This window comes from Chiloscyllium punctatum, chromosome 27 (assembly GCF_047496795.1).
Source record: "Chiloscyllium punctatum isolate Juve2018m chromosome 27, sChiPun1.3, whole genome shotgun sequence".
In the NCBI taxonomy this organism is placed as follows: Eukaryota; Metazoa; Chordata; class Chondrichthyes; order Orectolobiformes; family Hemiscylliidae; genus Chiloscyllium; species Chiloscyllium punctatum.
Window position 1 is genome coordinate 24,510,935 of NC_092765.1, and position 19,088 is coordinate 24,530,022.

The window sequence follows — 19,088 nt, forward strand, 5'->3', positions numbered from 1 at the left end:
TGATGCCCAGATCTGTTCAGTGCTCCAGGCTGGGTTTAACCAGGGTTTTGTATAACTGCCACATAACTTCTGCATCCATGTACTCCAGTCTTCCAAAGGCCAACATTCCATTAGCTTGCTTGCTTATTTTCCACACGTGAAGTTTTAAAAATCTATGCACTGGAATCCTAAGCCTCTTTATATAACTGTGTATAACTTCACAGCATTGAGAGAGAGTATCCAGATTATCTTTTTCAGTTCAAAATGCACAACCTCGCACTTGCTTACATTGAACTTCATCTGCCACAGTTTTGGTGATTTGTGTATCAGCATCTCTTTAGCAATTTTACGCTATTTACATGGTCTACAATGCCACCTAATCCAAATTTGCTGATAACAATCTATGCCATTTACAGATTGGACAAGGCAAATAATTAAGGCCCTAATACACCACTGGTCACATCCTGCCAATTTGAGCACCTACCCATTATCCCAGTCATCTGTCACTTAAACAATTTCCCAATTATGTCAGTAATTTGCCCTCAATTCTGTGGTATTCTACCTTAGTTAACAATCTCTTATGTGGGACTTCACCATAGCCTTCCAGAAGTCCATATAAACAAGATCTATGGACAATGCCCTATCCACTACCTCTTCAAAAGATTCAATGAAGTTTGTCTGGCATAATTTATTTATTCATTCATGGGAGAAGGGCACTGCTGGCTCGCTTAGCATTTATTGCCCACAAGGCAATTAAGTCAGTCATATGACTTGTCATGAATCTCTGTTATCCCTGATTTAACTGAAAGCTTTCAAGGTGTTCAGCTATTCAGTCCTTGATTAATCTCCCATTAATTTCCCCACCATAGATGTTAGGCTGACTGGTCTATTAACTCACTGGTTTGCATTTTAAAAAGGGTGAAATTGGGACAGTGCAGTTTTCCAATCCAGAGGGATAACTTCTGAATTTAGGGAACTCCAAAGATGACAGTGAGGGCATCTACAATGTACTTCCCTTTAACACCTTTGGATAGAAACCATCAAGTCTTGGGGGCGTTTCCACTTTTTAATTCCATTAATTTCCTCATTACCATTGTTTTACTTACATTTTACTATAATTTTATCCAGTCCTTGCTCCCAAACTAACAACAACTTGCTGGAAGTCCCAAGGTAATCTTCCTTTTCTACCGCAAATACCTAAGACAAAGTAATTATTCAATATGTCTGCCATTTTACAGTAATTATTCACAATATCCCCACTTTCAGTGATTAGCAGACCAACATTGCTACTGACCATCTGCTTTCCTACCCAACAACAAAATTTCTTATTGATTTTGATGATACGTGCAAGTTTTCTTTCATAATTCATTTTATTAACTCTTACAAATGGCTGCATGCCCCTTTATTGGTCTTTGTATCTTACCTATTCAGTAGTACCCGCGCTGCTTTTTTTAAAAAAAAAACAAAAAAAGTGCTAACAAAATTTTATGCAGTTCATTAGCTCTTTTCTGTGAAGTGGACATTTTCCTTCTCAGAAAGTGAATCTGAAGGAGCACAGCAAAGTTAGTGCTGTTTCAAGTTTCCAATAGTGATAAAGGTTTACCCGTATTTGGTAAATATCACAATACCTAATTCAAAAGCTTAAAATATAATGTACTGATATATAATTAATGAAGGATACTGGCACTAAACTCCAGTGGGACACCTTCCCATGTTTTACATGGGACACCTTTGTATTTCAACTTGGAAGCGATTGCTCCTCAGTGCTGGAGAACGGTTATATCGAGATACACCAATTTATCTCCAATTTTCCAGGTATGGAAATGTGCTTTAAAAGGTAAGTTTTTACAGAAAGAAATGTAAGGAATGTGTACTAGAAAAATGTTGTAACTGCGTCAATAGATGCAAGTGAAATGCAAATAATGAGCGTGAATATATTCAAGATGCACATTTTTAATTAACAAAACACAGCAGAATCTATCTGCAAGAAAAACGTTTATTCCTTGTAAACCCCACAGAAAGAGAATGCAGCCAAAACCAGTTATATAAAGAAAAGTGCCAAAGTGGCAACAAGGGGAATCGGAGGTGTTATTAATTTCAACACAAAAATGTCAGTGACAATACTCCATGTTCTGCACAATGCTCAAATAATTCATGAGACAATTTTCTGCAACAATTTCATGACGACAATTACAGAAGGTGATTCAAAAACCCAAAATGACAGCCAAAACCACACAGATTTGGCAGAAGCCAATATCCTGTCAAAAGAAAATGAATTAAACTTTGCAAATTTTGCTGGTTGCAACAGAGTTATGTCCTTAAGAACCTGATTCAACATTCAAACAGGGTCTTTATTTTGAACAAAGGGACTACATCAGTCAAACACAAAAACTTTTTAAAAAAAAGTAAATCTGGGAATAGCTAATCCACTGAGGGTCTACTGCAAGCACACAAAGTGTTCTTATTACAGCCCAGGATTCAAATAAATATTGAAACTTGAGAGCAATGGAGCAAGAATTTTGGATCACAATATTCACTGCATACTTTTGTAGACTTTAGAATATTTTAAAATGCTGCAACATTGCTACTAAATTACCTTACAGAGCTCTCTAAATTGCCACGTGTAAAAAAGGTAACATCTGCAAAGATGGACAAAATCCCCAAGGTTACAAAGTTAGCTCTTGACCAGAGGACGTCTCACAAATTTATTTGGATGTACTATAATAATTTTACTTGAACCACAAATATATCTTGTGCAGATGTGGCTAATATTGTTTGAGGTCTTTTTCAACTAGTTTGGGACAGCACTACAAAATAGTCAATACTCTCAATTTTGTAGAACAAAATCTCTAAACAACATTTTGTCAATGTAAATGTATTTCATTGTAACTTACCAAGCCAATCACTTTATATAGGCAGCTGAATAGTTATTTCCTAAGTATATACTTACAAATTTGAAATACCAAGACAGCTTGATAGATTAGAATGTCAGGCATTGTGGAGTGGTCTTCCCTGTAGCACTAAATGTTATATGTTTACACAGAGAGATGTTTATAAGACATGGCCTGCAGAACTTCAGCAAAACTGCATTCTTTTGCTAAGTGCGAATCAGAATTTAAATCAAGGTTAGAGCTTTTCTGACCATAGATTTCCCAGCATATTGCTGGGAATCTGTTTAGCCCTGAATTATTACATCCTTGTCAATAACTACATAGCTACCTCAGAGCAATGTTGAATTTCAGTGTGCAAACCTCTCCAACGTTTTTATTCTGGTGCATGATGCATCAGCTATAGATGTTTGCAAACACATGCAAAAGTTCCACTGGACAGAAAAAAAACCTATGGTTTGGATTGCCCAAAAAAAATAAATCAGCGAGTTGGGGGCGGGGGGGGGGGGGGGGGGGGGGGGAAGTAGTAAGTTCAAAAATTATACATCTTGTATCATTATGGCACTCAAAACACTGATATTCAGTCAGGAAGAAATAATGAAATTCAGAAATAATCAGCTCAATTTTTGCTTCTTACACAAGATGAGAAAGAAAATATGCATTTCTGGCAGCAGTTTCAGATTATATCCATTTTTAGATAATAAATAACTTCTACATAATTACAAAATAAAAAAGTGCGTGAAATTTTTTAAAACGTTCTGATGCATTGCGCATGGGGATTTATGCAGAATTTTAACAAGAGGTTGAGATCTGCCAAATTCTCACTTGATTTCAAAATTATTTTCATCAATTGGCATATTGGATTGGACATGGACTGGGAGTTTGTCATGCCCTTCTAGAAGATTGCCTTGTTGGGACAGTCAAAGGGAGCAAGGGTCAACCATACTCAATTCTGGTGCACAAAAATAAAAAAGGCTTTACATCAGTGGACTGGGCAAATGCATTAGTGAACAGTTGCTCATTGCCCAAACTATTGTTCTCATACATACAACTAGCCAAGATCAATTGCTCACTTTAAGAACCTTTTATACACCATTAAACTGTAGTAACCATTTCAAAATTTAAAAATGCGCACTTTAGTAACATTTTTCTCTGAACACTTTTTAAAAATCTTTCTTGGCACAACAAAATTATAGTTTTGACTGTTAATCTGATTTTGTTTAAATACATCCTATGTCTTAGCACAGCAGAAAAATATTGAAACAAAGCATTCAGTGGCAAATCTACAACCTGTACTATAAATTATTATTCTTTGCACAAAGTCAGTTTCCCCTTTCCTTATTGCACTCAGAACAATCACATTCTAGTATACTGTTAAGGTAATGACAATGCAATTGCTTCATGGAAAATAAAAATTACTGTTTAGCTCTTGAGGACTTGAACTAGATGTCTGTACTGAGCCTGGATATATGCATTAGAAATGTACCTTCAGGATAAAATTTACATTTCAAGTAATCAGCAATCCAAATTCTATAGGGTATAACAAGTATTCAACAAAAAAAAAGAGCATTCTAAAATGAAAGACCGATCTTTAAACAAAGATTTAAATAATGCCTGTCTTTATCCATGATAAAGAGTGATCACTTATACTGTTCATTTTGAGTGGATCTAGTATAGTCCAATTTGTAGTCAAATCTAAAATATTTGAATATATTGAAAATAAGTGTTCAATTAAAAACACTGCTCAACAGAAAAGTGAAAATGAAAATTATCCAACTCTGTTGCTGACCTGTGCAAAAAACAAAAACAAGTCATGTAATACTTCTTTAAAATGAGGCAGCACTGACAAGCATACAAAAAGATATCAGTGTCAATAACTCAGTCATATAAAGCATAACACTTGTGTCAAGTTGTCTTCTCCAGAGATATACTTAAAGGTCTGACTTGAACCCTGAATATTGCAAAGAATGAACACATTACTAAAAATGTGGTTTCCTCTGGATACAAATTTTGAAGGCACTGTAATCATTACTTTTTGTTTTGAAAGAGATCCCAAATATATTTATTCTTAATCTCAAGATTTTGTTAAAAGCGGTCATCCATTAAAGCTTAAAACATTGCTTCAAGCTTCATTTGGTCCAAAGGTCGAGGGAGTTTTGGCCTTAGAAGATAATACATGAAACTTTCCAGAATACTTGAAAAATGTTCATTAAATCTGAACATTGTGGTTAATTGAGAATTAGAGTTTTCACTGTATAACAGAAGTATCCAGGTTTTCAAAATAAGCAACTTTAAAAAATAATTTGGTAGTTATTTAACTAACCAGTTACTCTTGCACTTAACACCTTAAATGATTTGTCCATGGAATAATGAAATGGCACTTCAGATTATTGGTTTCCTTCTCTATAAATATTACTTGAACAGCAAGGTGACATATTCCCTTTATTATGCCATTAACTGCTCAACACTCAAGACTTTACAAATCACAATACATCTGGCCTACCACAGTATTATACCTTGGAACCCAAAACACAATTAGTGTGTGAAATTATCTATTAACCATTCAAATTGCCCAGCTAAATGACAAAAGAAATTTACCCCAATAAAATGGTATTTGTAAAGTTAGATGGGTTCTTGATTGACAAGGGAGTCAAAGGGTGCAGAGATAGGAAAGTAGAATTGAATCTGCAATTAGATCAGCCATAATCTTACTAAATGGCAGAAAAGGCTCAAGGGTCCAAATAGCCTAATCCTGTTACTAATTTGCATGTCCATGTGTATGCATGCAACCATTTTACTCAAGTCCTTTTGGAAACAAAAAGGACAATAGTCAGCTAAGCATCATAGCAATCAAATGTGACATTATGCCAGCTCAAATACCCAAAGCATTCCACTCACTTTTCACCTTAGCCATTTTAAGTACTAGTTACTTCTACTTGACTACTGAACATCTCAGCTTAATTGTCCAGAAATAGTGACAAATTTTTCCTTCAATAACAATATTAATTTACCTCAATAGTATTCTGATTGGCAAGTCATCAACTACAAATTTAAGCCCCACAATAGTGTGCATTTGGATGATTGAGAGCTGAGGAAGGAGAAGAAGCCATAAGGTATTAGTATTGCAGATGTGAAAATTGCATAGCATCCTCTTTATACAGGTAAATTCAGTGACCAAAACCTTTGAGTGTTTGTTACAAGTGGAATAAAACTGATAATTTTAAATCCATGCCATTAGAAGGAGCAATGATGCTCCTCAGAACTTTGAGCAAAGGCTTTTATTTCTCTTTTTCTGGGCATGTTCAGCTGCCATTTTGGATATTTTCTAACAATAATGCTGATTTAGTTTTCTATTTCCATGCCTAACTGGTACTGTGTATATTCAAAACAAACTGAGAACATATCCTCCCAATTACATTTTTTTTTAACATAGATAACTTGAAACTAAAACACTGCTCAATTTCAGGCACATAGTGACAAAGTCACTGTTTAAAAAGTATATGTCTTTTTACAATACTTAACTGCACCAGTTTGGCTTGGAGCTAGAAATGTAGGTTAGTTCTGAAAGTTGCAGGGACTGAGGCTAGTACAGTAAAACAGTTAAATTCACTGACCGATACACATGAACTTCTTGAGCAAATTTATTCAATGCTCTGAACTCCTACACTTGTGGTAGAACAGGTGGCATGGTATTTGACAGATTAAATGGGCCAACAGTGAAAGAGCTAGTCAGCAACAATGATTCAAAATCAATCTAAAATTTATTGCCGTGTTTCCAACCCTGTCATTTTGCTTCAATGTGGGTTCACAGATCTGTTTCTTTAAAAAAAAATCTCCAAGAGGAAACCAAAACAAAAAATAAAAGGCAGAAAGAACCTAGGAAAAGTCACAATGCACTGACCAGACTTTCCAAAAAACAAAACTGCAAAGTTCTGGGAGGTTTTCTAAAAATTTACAGGAAAGGAGAAGCCATCGGGCAGTTCTAGTCGACACCATGATGTCATTTTTTGTATTTTTGTTTTTTTGACTACAACTAGTACGTACAGTCACACGTTACATTGTCATCTTGACTGCAGAACACTCTTGCATGATGTCACCACATCGATAAAGTCTGGGAAAGGATGGGGAGAAGGAAGGGCAGGAGAAAGAGGCGCACAGTCACTTCTTCATTGGCTGATAAACTGAGGCATTAGGATCAAGTCCTGAAGGGCTAGTCTCCACAAATTTGGAGGAATAATGTGGGGTCACAGGGCTCAGAGTGCTGGTTGCTGCTGTATATGCAATGCTGGGCATTACAGCCATGACCTCAGCAATTTTCTGTTTCAACTCCTTGATTTCCTGATCCTTCTGAATGATTTGCCCTAGAAAAGATAACACACATACAATTAAGATCAGAAAACAGAGGTCCAAAGAACTAAAGCTACGTGAGCAATAATTTGTAAACAATCCCTTGCATTCAATTAAAGGAGTCTCTTTCAGAATTTAAGTAGAATCAATGGTGTTATTTTGACTTAACTACAGGTATTTATTATTTTTAAATTAAATAAAGGCTCTTATAGAATGAGGGACAGTTACAGCATCACTGACTGTAGAAATGTGAATGCAAACAATGTTTATCTTTAGTCACTCTACAGTGTAGTATTATTCCTTATTCTAAAATGTTTCATTTTATTGAATAGAACATGAAGTAGCAAACAGACATTGTACATCCTGAGAGTCAGTACAGAATGCAGTAATATTCATGGAATAAGTTGAGTGGAATTTCTGAGCTTTGACAGACAAAATTCTACTGTAAGATTACTAAATGGGCAACTTTAAAAGTAAACATTTAATGCATTCATGTGATTGGGACAGGGGTAGAATGAAATGCAGAGCCAGCTTTCAGGGACATAGAATTGGAAATACAAGAGAGGATTGGAGAAAATCCATGCACTAGTTGAATAATGACACTAAATTTAAAGTCTGTGGGAAGCAGTGTTCAAATAAATGCTCTAGTCCATGTGAAAAACAGAATGACATAAGTTGGTCTCTCTCCTGCAGACAAAATCTTTTCAAATAGGTCATTACATCCAAGTTTCAAGGACAAAATAATTTTACAAATGGAACTTTCAATTCTAAACTAACAGTTCACTTATTAACAGGGATGAAGGATAGGAAAGAAATGGTGAATAGGCTGAGTGGGAAACAGAAGGATCAGGGTGCAGAGAAAAGGGCATGCAAGGGAGGGATGAGGAATGGGAAAGGAGACTGGATGGGTGCGAAGAAAGGAAGTGGATGGGAAATAGTGCTGTCAAGGGGAGAGTAATGGCAGATGGGGCAGAGAAGGAACATGTTGAAGAGGGTTTGGAGGGGATGCGGCATGTCCAACATGACTCTTCTTTGGAACTCCCAAAGAATCATCATATTGATCCTGACATGTTAAATCTGTTTTTCAAGAGGCTGCTGAGTTTCTTCAGCATTTTCTGTTTTTATTTTAAATATCAGGTTACTGTTCGTCCAAACTCCTGCTTACAAATCACGTCTCTTCAGTCTAAAGTTGTCTCCCAGTTCATGTTGGGTCTCCCAAATACAGAGGAGTCTCCATTGAAAGCAAAAACATTACACAAAATTGAAAGTGCAAGCAAATCATAGTTTCAGCTGAGCTGAGTGTTTTGATTCTTGATTATGGGAAGGAAGGAGGTAAAAAGGTAGGTGTCACATCTCCTGTGCTTACCCAATGAAGGTACTAGGGAAAGGAAGGCAGTACAAAGAACAATGGAGGAACTGATTAGATTAGGTTGTTTTAGAGGGGATAGTCTCTTTAAAATGTTGAATGTGGAGAGAATGGAAGAAGTGATTGTTGGCTGCCAAAATGAAAGATGTACTGCTAACTGTAGAAGGTGGAGGGATGGAAGAGGAAGGCAGAGAGAATACTATTGTTGACCAACAGGGAAGGAATGACAGAAATCATGTGGGAAAATATGAAGGACAAGATCAAGAATCTGTCAATCCTAGCAGAGGGAAACTTTAGTTGTTGAAAATGAAAGAGACATTCAATACACTGGTTTGGAAGGTAGCACTATCAAGCTCCACACTCACCTCGATAGTCAGATGTACTCCCAATCCAATCCCCGCAGTAATCTTTTCATAATTCTTATTTCGGCTAGACTCCACCCTTTGGATTCTTATTCTCTACATCCTTTCACTGGATATCACCAGTGTGACATCACCAGGATCACTTTTTCTACCCCATTAATTTATATTAGTCTACTTTCTCTTAGGACCACCCTTATTACTATTATTAAAGCTGTTGTCAAGAACTGCCTGTCAGTGCCTGTCACCAACACCCTCAGTCTGGCTGAAATACTCATACGCTCAACAAATCCTCCTTTTGATTTCATTCACTTCCAATAAAACATGTTGCTATGTGAAACCATGCAAGTCCTAGTTATGCCGAGCTTTGTTCCAGTCCTGGGTCTAGCCCCTTCACTTCTCTTTGCCCACATAAAACTGATGATTGCAAAGTGACATATCCTGTTCTTCATTTCCACATCAAACTGTGTCCTCAACCTCCTACACTGTTAATAAAATTCAATAAGATGGAGGAATGCTACCTCATCTTCAGTCAGGCATATGACAGCCTTCTGGACTCAGCACTATTTAATAACTTCAGAGAACCACGGACCCCACCTTTTCAGATGTTATGTTGAGGATCTGCACCTCCTCCTGCCTTGCATCATCTCCCTATAGTCAATATAGTTCTCCTGCCTTCCAAACTAAAACAGACCTTCTCTATTGTACTTTTCCTGCTCTCCTTCATTTGCTTAAAAGCAGCTGCATCCCTAATCTTTTTTCCCATTTCTGATGCAAGGTCACTGGCCTGAAATATTCACTGTTTTTCTCTCTGTAAAGATGTTGCCTAATCTATTAAGTACTTCAGTACTTAATCTTTAATAACCCAAACACACAAGTTCTTCAGTGCCCTTCTTGTCAGCCTTATGAAGTTCGACTCATTAAGTAAACTTGCAAACTGCCAGGATGCTGGGTCCATTATGAAAAACATATACTAACTTTAGTCAACAACAATGAGAATGAAGACATGCAGCTTTCTGATTGATTTCTTACCTTGTGCAATTTCCAGCTGCCGTTTGGCATCCCCTAGTGCAGAGAAGAGATCCAGCTTGATCCTGGTCTCTGCACTCAAGCTATTTTCTAAGTGCTGTGTTTTATCTTGCATGGCTGAAAGTGCCGACATCAGTACCTCTGTGTCTTTTTCATTCTCTTTATATTTACGCAGTTCCTTCAGAAGTTTGAAAAAAAAAGTACAACTGCTCAGGATGTAATGTAAATCACACTTCATAAATAAAAAAAAAGTAATCGGAGACAGACACTGAAAATGCTGGAGAAACTCAGCAATTTATGGAGAAAGAAATTGTGTTTCTGAAGAAAAGTGATATTGCACTCAAAATGTCAACTTGGTTTCTTTCACTCTCTCCACACAGATTCTGCCAGACCTGCTGAACTTCTCCAGCATTTTTGCTATTTGTTTCAAACCCAAAGAGCTTACTACTAGCTCTATGTTAACTTTTCATTGAGGCACACAGTTTGGTGAAATGTGACTTTTTGAGCATAAATCACTTCCCTCCTTCCCTGAAGCAGGCAGTATACTTGCTAGTTATATGTAGTTGTACAGACATATTAGCAGTGTTCTGATATTTTGATCAGATGATCAATTTCACAACTTTAGACAAATGAATTTTAATAGATTAATCAGGGACTTTCTTTTGGCACAACAGCAAAATATTTTAGAATTCAGTAAATGAATCCAGGGCAGCAGCTTTGGTCCAGGCAATTGTTCAACAAATTTGAGATTTCCTTCCTTCCTTTTGAAAGACTAAAGGCTGCAGATTATCTAACTATTCAAGAGAGGACATAAGAATGAAGGGGAGGCGGTGTTGTCACCACTCTGCCATAAAAAGCACGAGTTCAGAAGTCTCTTATCTACTTGATTGGCAAGGTTTGGAATCTGTTCTGGGCTGGAGGCAATTTGCAATGGGAAGGAGAGGATCAGTATTTGTGTTCTGCATTGATACCAATTACATAGCTAGAACTAGAAAAGACGCCCTGAAGGAGTATAAAAAGTTAGGTGCTAATTTGAAGGGCAGAACCTCCAAGATAGTCTCTAGGTTACTACTTGAGCTACCAGCAATTTGGCATATGATGCTTAAGATGAGTGATAGTGGCTTCAAAGTTTATTGCAGCCAGTACCCTATATTGGAATTATCATACTATTTGGGTAGTCTAAACCTGAACTATATTTTGTCAGATGCCCTCACATAACTTGTGAAGTTGAAATGACTTTCAAGAACACAAGATGAAGGACCAAGCTTGGGTGAATGTAACAAACTGAGAGACAGGGTTGAGGCAGAAAATCAAAATGCTAATGTGGAGAATGGAAGCGGGGACAGAACAAACCAAAGAATACCTGCATTTCAGAAAAATGCTGTGCAGTTAGCAACAAAACTTAATGGAAAACTGTTTCAACTACTATAAAAACATATAATATGACGGAATTGATATCACAGATGGCAGAAGATTGACAAGGATTGGGTTCTGAAGTGTGCCTCTGAAGTAGAAATGACCCCCACCGGAATAGTGACCTCCACGTAGGAAGTATGTAACAAATAATACTGGGTACTTAGGAGTAAAAGGACACCAACAGTTATGGATGGCAATCTATATAAATTAGAAAATTCAGGCTAATAGCCTCAGAGGAATTCACAATGTTTTCAAGATTGTGCAACTCCAAGGAACTTTCTGGAACTGACCAGAGATCAAGCTGTACTGGACTTGACATGGTGTAATGTGACAAGGTAAATTTAGTGAGCACTGAAAGCACCAATACTTAACAGCAATCATATAACTTGAATTTTATATCCAATCTGAAAACAGCAGATTTAAGGCTAGCATTTTAAACCTAAGTAAAAGGTATGGGAAGACATTAGGTAGTTGATGGAATACTTCCCATTTCACTGGATGCCGCAACTTCAAAATGCTAAAAGCTCGACACTGCCTAGGTCAAAGCAGCCCATTTAGTTGGCATCACATCCACTCCTTCCACCACCAGATTATAGAAAGATGTAGGAGCAACAGGGTGATGGCAATGGGAAATTGTAATCTTCTCAACATTGACTGGGATTCACTTTGTGTTACAGATTTAGATGGAGCAGAATTTGTAAGGAACATCCAGGAAGGTTTAGTAGAACAGTAATGTAAAGTAGTCCAACTCTGGAAGGGGCCATACTGGACCTGGTGTTGGGGAATGAGCACAACCAGGTGGTTGAAGTTTCAGTAGGGGATTACTTTGGGAATTGTGATCATAATTCTGCAAGTTTTCGAATACTCAAACAAAGATGAGTGTGGTCTGAAAGGAAGAGTGCTAATTTGGGGGAACGCAAACTACAGAACAACTTCCGTTATCCAAACGTCAATTCTCCAAATTTCAGATTATCCAAACAAGGTTCTGTAAAACCAGTTATCCGAACAAAATACTCCCACCCGTCTCATTTGGATAATCAAGGTTGTTTTGTATTAAAAAAATTCTGCAGGAGTTGGGGAACATGGATTGGGAGCAGCTCTTTGAGGGTAATCCACATTTGATATGTGGGATGCTTTTAAAGAGAGGTTGATTAGATTGCAGGACAAACATCTCCTTGTGAAAACGAGGGATAGAAATGGCAAGATTAGGGAACCATGGATGACAGGTGAAATTGTGAAACTAGCTAAGGGGGAAAAAAATAACATAGATAAGGTCTAGGCGACTGAATGCAGATGAAGCTTTGGAAGAATCATTGGGAAAGTCAGACCAATTTGAAAGGAGGAATTAAGAGGGCTAAATGGAGTCGTGAAATATATTTAGCAAACAGGGTTAAGGAAAATCCCAAAGCCTTTTGTTCCTATAAAAGGACCAAGACGGTAACCGGAGAAAGAATTGGCCCACTCAGGGACAAAGGAGTTGTGTGTTGAGTCAGAAAATGGGTGAGATTCTTAATAAGTACTTTGCGTCAGTATTCACCAAGGAGAGGGACATGACTAATGTTAAGGTTAGGGATAGATGTTTGATTACTTTAGGTCAAGTCGGTATACCGAGGTAAGTAGTGCTAGGTATTCTGAAAGGAATTAAGGTGAACAAGTCTACAGGTCCGGATGGAATCTATCCCAGGTTACTGATGGAAACGAGGGGAAATAACGGGGGCCTTAACAGCTATCTTTGCAACATTCTTGAATACAGGTGAGGTCCCAGAGGACTGGAGAATTGCTAATGTTGTCCCCTTGTTTAAGTGTAGCAAGAGTTATCCAGGTAATTATGGACTGGTAAGCCTGATGTCAATGGTAGGGAAGCTGCTGGAGAAGATACTGAAGGATATGATCTATTTACATTTAGAGGAAAATGGGCTTATCAGTGATAGGCAATGTGGTTTTGTGCAGGGAAGGACATGTCTACCAACTTAATAGAATTATTTCATTAATGAAGGAAGGGCTGTAGATGCCATATACATGGATTTCAGTAAGGTGTTTGATAAGGTTCCCCATGGTAGGCTGCTGGAGAAAGTGAAGTTGCATGGGGTCCAGGGGTACTAGCTAGACGGATAGAAAACTGGCTGGGCAACAGGAGACAGAGATTAATAGTGGGAATTTCTCAAAATGGAGAACAGTGACCAGTGGTGTTACACAAGGATCTGTGCTGGGGCCATTTTGTTCGTGATATACATAAATGATCTGGAGGAAGCTATAGGTGGCCTCCTTAGCAAATTTGCAGATCACATTAAGATTAGTGGGCAGCACATAGTAAAGGGGATGGTCAGAGAATACAGCAGAATGTAGATAGATTGGAAAGTTTGGCAGACAAATGGCAAATGGAGTTTAATCCAGACAAATGTGAGGTGATGCATTTGGAAGATCCAATCCTAGAGCAAACTATACGATAAATGGAAAAGCCCTGGGGAAAGTTGACGTACAGCGAGACCTGGTTGTTCAGGTCCATTGTACCGTGAAGGAAGCAACACAGGTCAACAGAATGGTCAAGGCAGCATAGGGCATGCTTTCCTTCATCACAAAGGATAATGAGTACAACAGTTGGCAGGTCATGTTAAAATTGTAAAAGACTTTGGTTCAGCCACATTTGGAATACAGTCCTGGTCGCCACATTACCAGAAGGATGTGGATGCTTTCGAGAAGGTGCAGCAGACGTTCACCAGAATGTTGTCTAGTATGGAGGGCACTAGCTATGAGGGATACAAAATCATGAGAGGTATAGATGGGGTGGTGCAGGCTTGGACGGCCAAAGGGCCTGTTCCTGTGCTGTAACTATAGAGTCATAGAGTCGCATGAAAAAGTCACCCAATAGGTCTCTTTTATATCTTTCCCCTCACCTTAAACCTATTCCCTCTAGTTCTGAACTCCCTGACCCCAGGGAAAAGACTTTGCCTATTTATCCTATCCATGCCCCTCAATTTTGTAAACCTCTATAATTCTCTTTGTTCAACAGTCAGCACACACTCCTGCTATTATCAACAACAGGAGATTGGTTAGACAGCTTCTGGAATACTGTGTGCATTTCTGCTTGCCCTCCTATCAGAAGGATGTTGTGAAATTTGAAAGAATTCAGAAAAGATTTACAAGGATGTTGCTAGGGTTGTAGGGCTTGTGCTTCAGGGAGAGGCCGAATAGGCTGGGGTTATTTTTTGGAGCGAAGCCTGAGGGGTGACCTTATGGAAGTTTATAAAATTATGAGGAGCATGGATAGGGAGAATAGACAAGATCTTTTCATGACGGGTGGGTCAGTCCAGAACTAAGGTAAGGGGGAAAGAGTTAAAGGGGACCGAATGGGGCAACATTTTCATGCAGAGGGTGGTGAGTGTATGGAATGAGCTGTCAGAGGTGGAGGCTGGTACAATTACAATACCTAAAAGGCATCCAGATGCTTTTTATGAATAGGTAGGGTTTAAAGGGATATGGGCCAAATGCTGGCAAATGGGACTACATTTATTTAGGATAGCTGGTCGACGTGGACAAGTTGGACCAAAGGGTCTGTTTCCGTGCTGTAAATCCTGATGACTCTGACTAACTCTAATTCCACCATCTACAACAAAAAAATTTTTAAAGTTACTTAGCCTCAACCTCAAGATTACCAGAAGTGATCTTTCAGATTGACCTTTCATCAAAAGCTACCTCTGGCAGCATCTATGGAGAGAGAAACAATGTGCTGAGTTTTTCCAGCATTCTATTAAGTCTTTTGGCAGGAGGTTGAGGCAGATAGGAGTGAAAAAGTTAATACTACCATAGCCCATCAGCTTAAAGCCATGCTTAAAACCTTGAAGACGGTGGGTAATTGCAATTTAGATGTAGACAAATATATAATTTAAATTGCTTTTAGATCATGGTTAGCTATGTCACATTGCACTAGATATTATATAAGCTTTAAGTTTACCTGTACTTTCATCTCTAGTTCGCGAATCTGGTCTTCTTTGACTTTCATGTCAATTGTTAACTTCTTGCACTCTGTTTCCAGGTCTCGAATACGACTTCGTAGAGTTTCTGTACATTCCCCTCTTTAAAAAACAAAAATAAAAAAAGTGTCAAATCCTTCATTTTCTGCACACAAATATGCAAGACTTTTTGGATGTTAATTATTAGCTTCAATCTGGGAGGTAACACCCCAGAATTTGATCATTGGAGCTTGGAAACAAACTTTATTCAATTTGAACGTTAGTGGTGAAAACAAGTTTTGATTCCTGGATCAGCAGGTCAGATGGAAGGCAGAAAATGGAATACTTAGAAGATTTTTAAAGTGTTTTGCTGGTGTTGAGAAGATTCATTTTTCCTTGCGAGTAGACAATAGAATACCAAGCCAATCAGATTTTAGATACACTAAGGGTTAAATGCAGGTTCTATCTGAAGGCCCTTGTCACGTCTAGGGTAATGACTACGTTATTGCACGGGTATGGTAGTTTTGCAAACCAGCCAGCCATTCACAGAGCACACAAGGGTCTGAATCAAAGTTGTCCATTCTAGCCTACGAGGCTTGGGAGAGAGATTAAGGCAGTGTAAACCAGTCACTAAGAAACATGCAAACATGGCTTTATCGAATTGCACTCCACTGAACAGAAATTACTGCATTATCCTTCTCATCTTCCTCTGAGGTCAGAATGCTGCATCATGAGCAAGAATTTCATTGTATAGTAACCACTGCTCAATTTTTCTTCCCCTTTCAAACCAGCTATGTGATGCATGAAATTGGGACAGAATCACCAAATATCCATTTATTTAAAAAGTATTTCAATTGCACAATAATTAAAATACAAAGTGACCCAATATTCAAAATTAAATGGCATAGAAACATAGTGGGTGGCACAGTGGTTGGCACGGAGAGACAGCAGTGCTAGAGACCCGGGTTCAATTCCAGCCTCAAGCAACTGTCTGTGTGGAGTTTGCACATTCCCCCTGTGTCTGCGTGGGTTTTCTCCCACAGTCCAAAAATGTGCAGGTTAGGTGAATTGGCCATGCTAAATTGCCCGTAGTGTTAGGTGAAGGGGCAAGTGTAGGGGAATGGGTCTGCGTGGGTTGCTCTTCGAAGGGTTGGTGTGGACTTGTTGGGTCGAAAGGCCTGTTTCCGCACTAAGTAAGTAATCTAAATCTAAACTGGTAAAATAATCATACGGTTATAAAAATACTCATGCAAATAGTGGGGGGATTAGTGGGTTTAGAATAATGCTTATTAATAATGTTTGAGATTTTGTATCTTTAGTTTGCAGTAATTGATAAATCTTATGCAAACTTCGGTGGCTGACCTTGTAGCTGCAGCAAGTGCCACAGCTCGAGCTGCAGTCGCTTCCTCCAGCTTCTTTCTCTTCTTCTCATCCACCAACTGTTTTTCAAGGTAGGTCTTTGCCTCTTGCTCTGCTTTGAGTTTCTTCTCTAATTGGCTTATAGTTTGCTTGTCCTTCTGTTTGGCTTGCACAGCAGTGTGCAATCTGGATAGAAATTAAATTTACAAATGAGGAAGCTGAGCTATAGCCAAACTCAGAACGAATATGAAGTAAACCAACATGAAAAGTCAACAGTTCCAATTAAATTTTGCTTAGGTTTTAATATGCTCTACAAAACAATTTTCACAATTTATGCAAGCAGGTCCTTATTGTCATGCTAGAAATTTGAGAGAAATTCAAAATAAGATCCACCAAAGTTTAACCTAATATAATCCAATTCAAAAGATTTAACCTTCTAAAAAATGTCAGTGTCCTACATCTCAGTTTTTAAGATTTTAAGAAGTTATGAACTGGTCCTTGAAAACCAGACAGCATCATCTCATAGTCGGGGGTTATCTGTTTAAGATGGAGAATTCTTGTCTCAGATGGCGATGAAGAATCGGTGGAATTCTTTACTACAGAGAACTGTTGAGACTGTTAAGTATATTCCAGGCCAGGATAGGGTCATAGAGTCAGAGATGTAAAGCACGGAAACCGACCCTTCAGTCCAACTTGCCCATGCCAACAGATGTCATAACCCAATCTAGTCCCACCTGCCAGCACCCAGCCCATATCCCTCCAAACCCTTCCTATTCATATACCCATCCAGATGCCTTTTAAACGTTGCAATTGTACCAGCCTCCACCACTTCCTCTGGCAGCTCATTCCATACACGCACCATCCTCTGCGTGAAAACGTTGATCCTTAGGTCTCTTTTTTTATATCTTTCCCCTCTCACCCTAAATCTATGCCCTCTAGTTTTGGACTCCCCGACCCCAGGGAAAAGACTTTGCCTATTTGTCCTGTCAATGCCCCTCAATTTCGTAAACCTCTAAAAGGTCACCCCTCAGCCTCCGACACTCCAGGGAAAACAGTCCCAGCCTATTCAGCCTCTCCCTATAGCTCAAATCCTCCAACCCTGGCAATGTCCTTGTAGATCTTTTCTGAACCCTTTCAAGTTTCACAACATGTTGCCGATAGGAAGGACACCAGAACTGCACGCAATATTCCAAAAGTGGGCTAACCAATGTCCTGTCCAGCCACATGATCTCCCAACACCTGTACTCAATATTCTGACCAATAAAGGAAAGCATATTAAATGCCTTCTTCACTATCCTATCTACCTGTGACTCCACTTTCAAGGAGCGATGAACCTGCACTCCAAAGTGTCTTTGTTCTGTAACACTCCCTAGGACCTTACCATAAAGTGTATAAGTCCTGCTAAGATTTGCTTTCCCAAAATGCAGCACCTCACATTTATCTGAATTAAACACCAACTGCCACTTCTCAGCCCATTGGCCCATCTGATCAAGATCCCATTGCAATCTTAAGTAACCTTCTTCGCTGTCCACTACACGTCCAATTTTGGTGTCATCTGCCAACTTTTACTAACTGTACCTCTTATGCTCACATCCAAATCATTTATATAAATGATAAGTAGTGTACCCTGCACCGATCCTTGTGGCACTCCACTGGTCACAGGCCTCCTGTCTAAAAACAACCCTCCACCACCATCCTCTGTCTTCTACCTTTGAGCTAGTTCCGTATCCAAATGGCTAGTTCTCTCTGTACTCCATGAGATCTAACCTTGCTAACCAGTCTCCCATGGGGAACCTTGTCGAACGACTTACTGAAGTCCATATAGATCATATCTACCACTCTGCCCTCAATCTTCTGTTACTTCTTCAAAAATCTCAATCAAGTTTGTGAGACATGATATCCCATGCACAAAGCTATGCTGACTATCCTTAAATCAGTCCTTGCCTCTCCAAATACATGTAAATCCTGTCCCTTCAGATTCCCTCCAACTTGCACACCACCGATGTCAGGCTCACTGTTCTATAGTTCCCTGACTTATCCTTACCAGCTTTCTTACACAGTGGCACCAAGTTTGCCAACTTCCAGTCTTCCAGCACCTCACCAGTGACTAATCGATGATACAAATATTTCAGCAAGAGGCCCAGCAATCACTTCCCTAGAGATTTCTAATCAATACGAGAATCAAGGGTTATGGGGATAAGACAGGAAAATGAGTTGAGGATTATTAAACCAGCCATGATCTCATTAAATGGTTGAGTGGACTAAGTGGGCCAAATGGCCTACTTCTGCTCCAAAATCATACCGTCTGTAAGCCATTCTGTAAGATCTCAGCTGACCTGTTTGTGATCCAAATTCCACGTTCCCACCTACCCTAACAATTCTCTTTGAATCTCTT

The 19,088-nt window shown here is 38.7% G+C and overlaps 1 protein-coding gene across 5 annotated transcripts in view; it reads right to left on the reverse strand.

Annotated features, from left to right (window-relative positions):
* Positions 1–1,957: 1,957 nt before the first annotated feature.
* maco1b (macoilin 1b) overlaps positions 1,958–19,088 on the reverse strand; it is a 110,859-nt gene continuing 93,728 nt past the window's right edge. For all 5 annotated transcript variants that reach the window (XM_072548342.1, XM_072548341.1, XM_072548345.1 and 2 more), the window contains 4 exons: positions 16,697–16,879; positions 15,337–15,457; positions 9,972–10,146; positions 1,958–7,228 (listed from right to left, as the gene is read on the reverse strand). In XM_072548342.1, the coding sequence (XP_072404443.1) occupies positions 7,026–7,228; positions 9,972–10,146; positions 15,337–15,457; positions 16,697–16,879 (682 nt within the window). In that variant the 3' untranslated portion in view covers positions 1,958–7,025. The remainder of the gene's footprint in view (positions 7,229–9,971; positions 10,147–15,336; positions 15,458–16,696; positions 16,880–19,088) is intronic.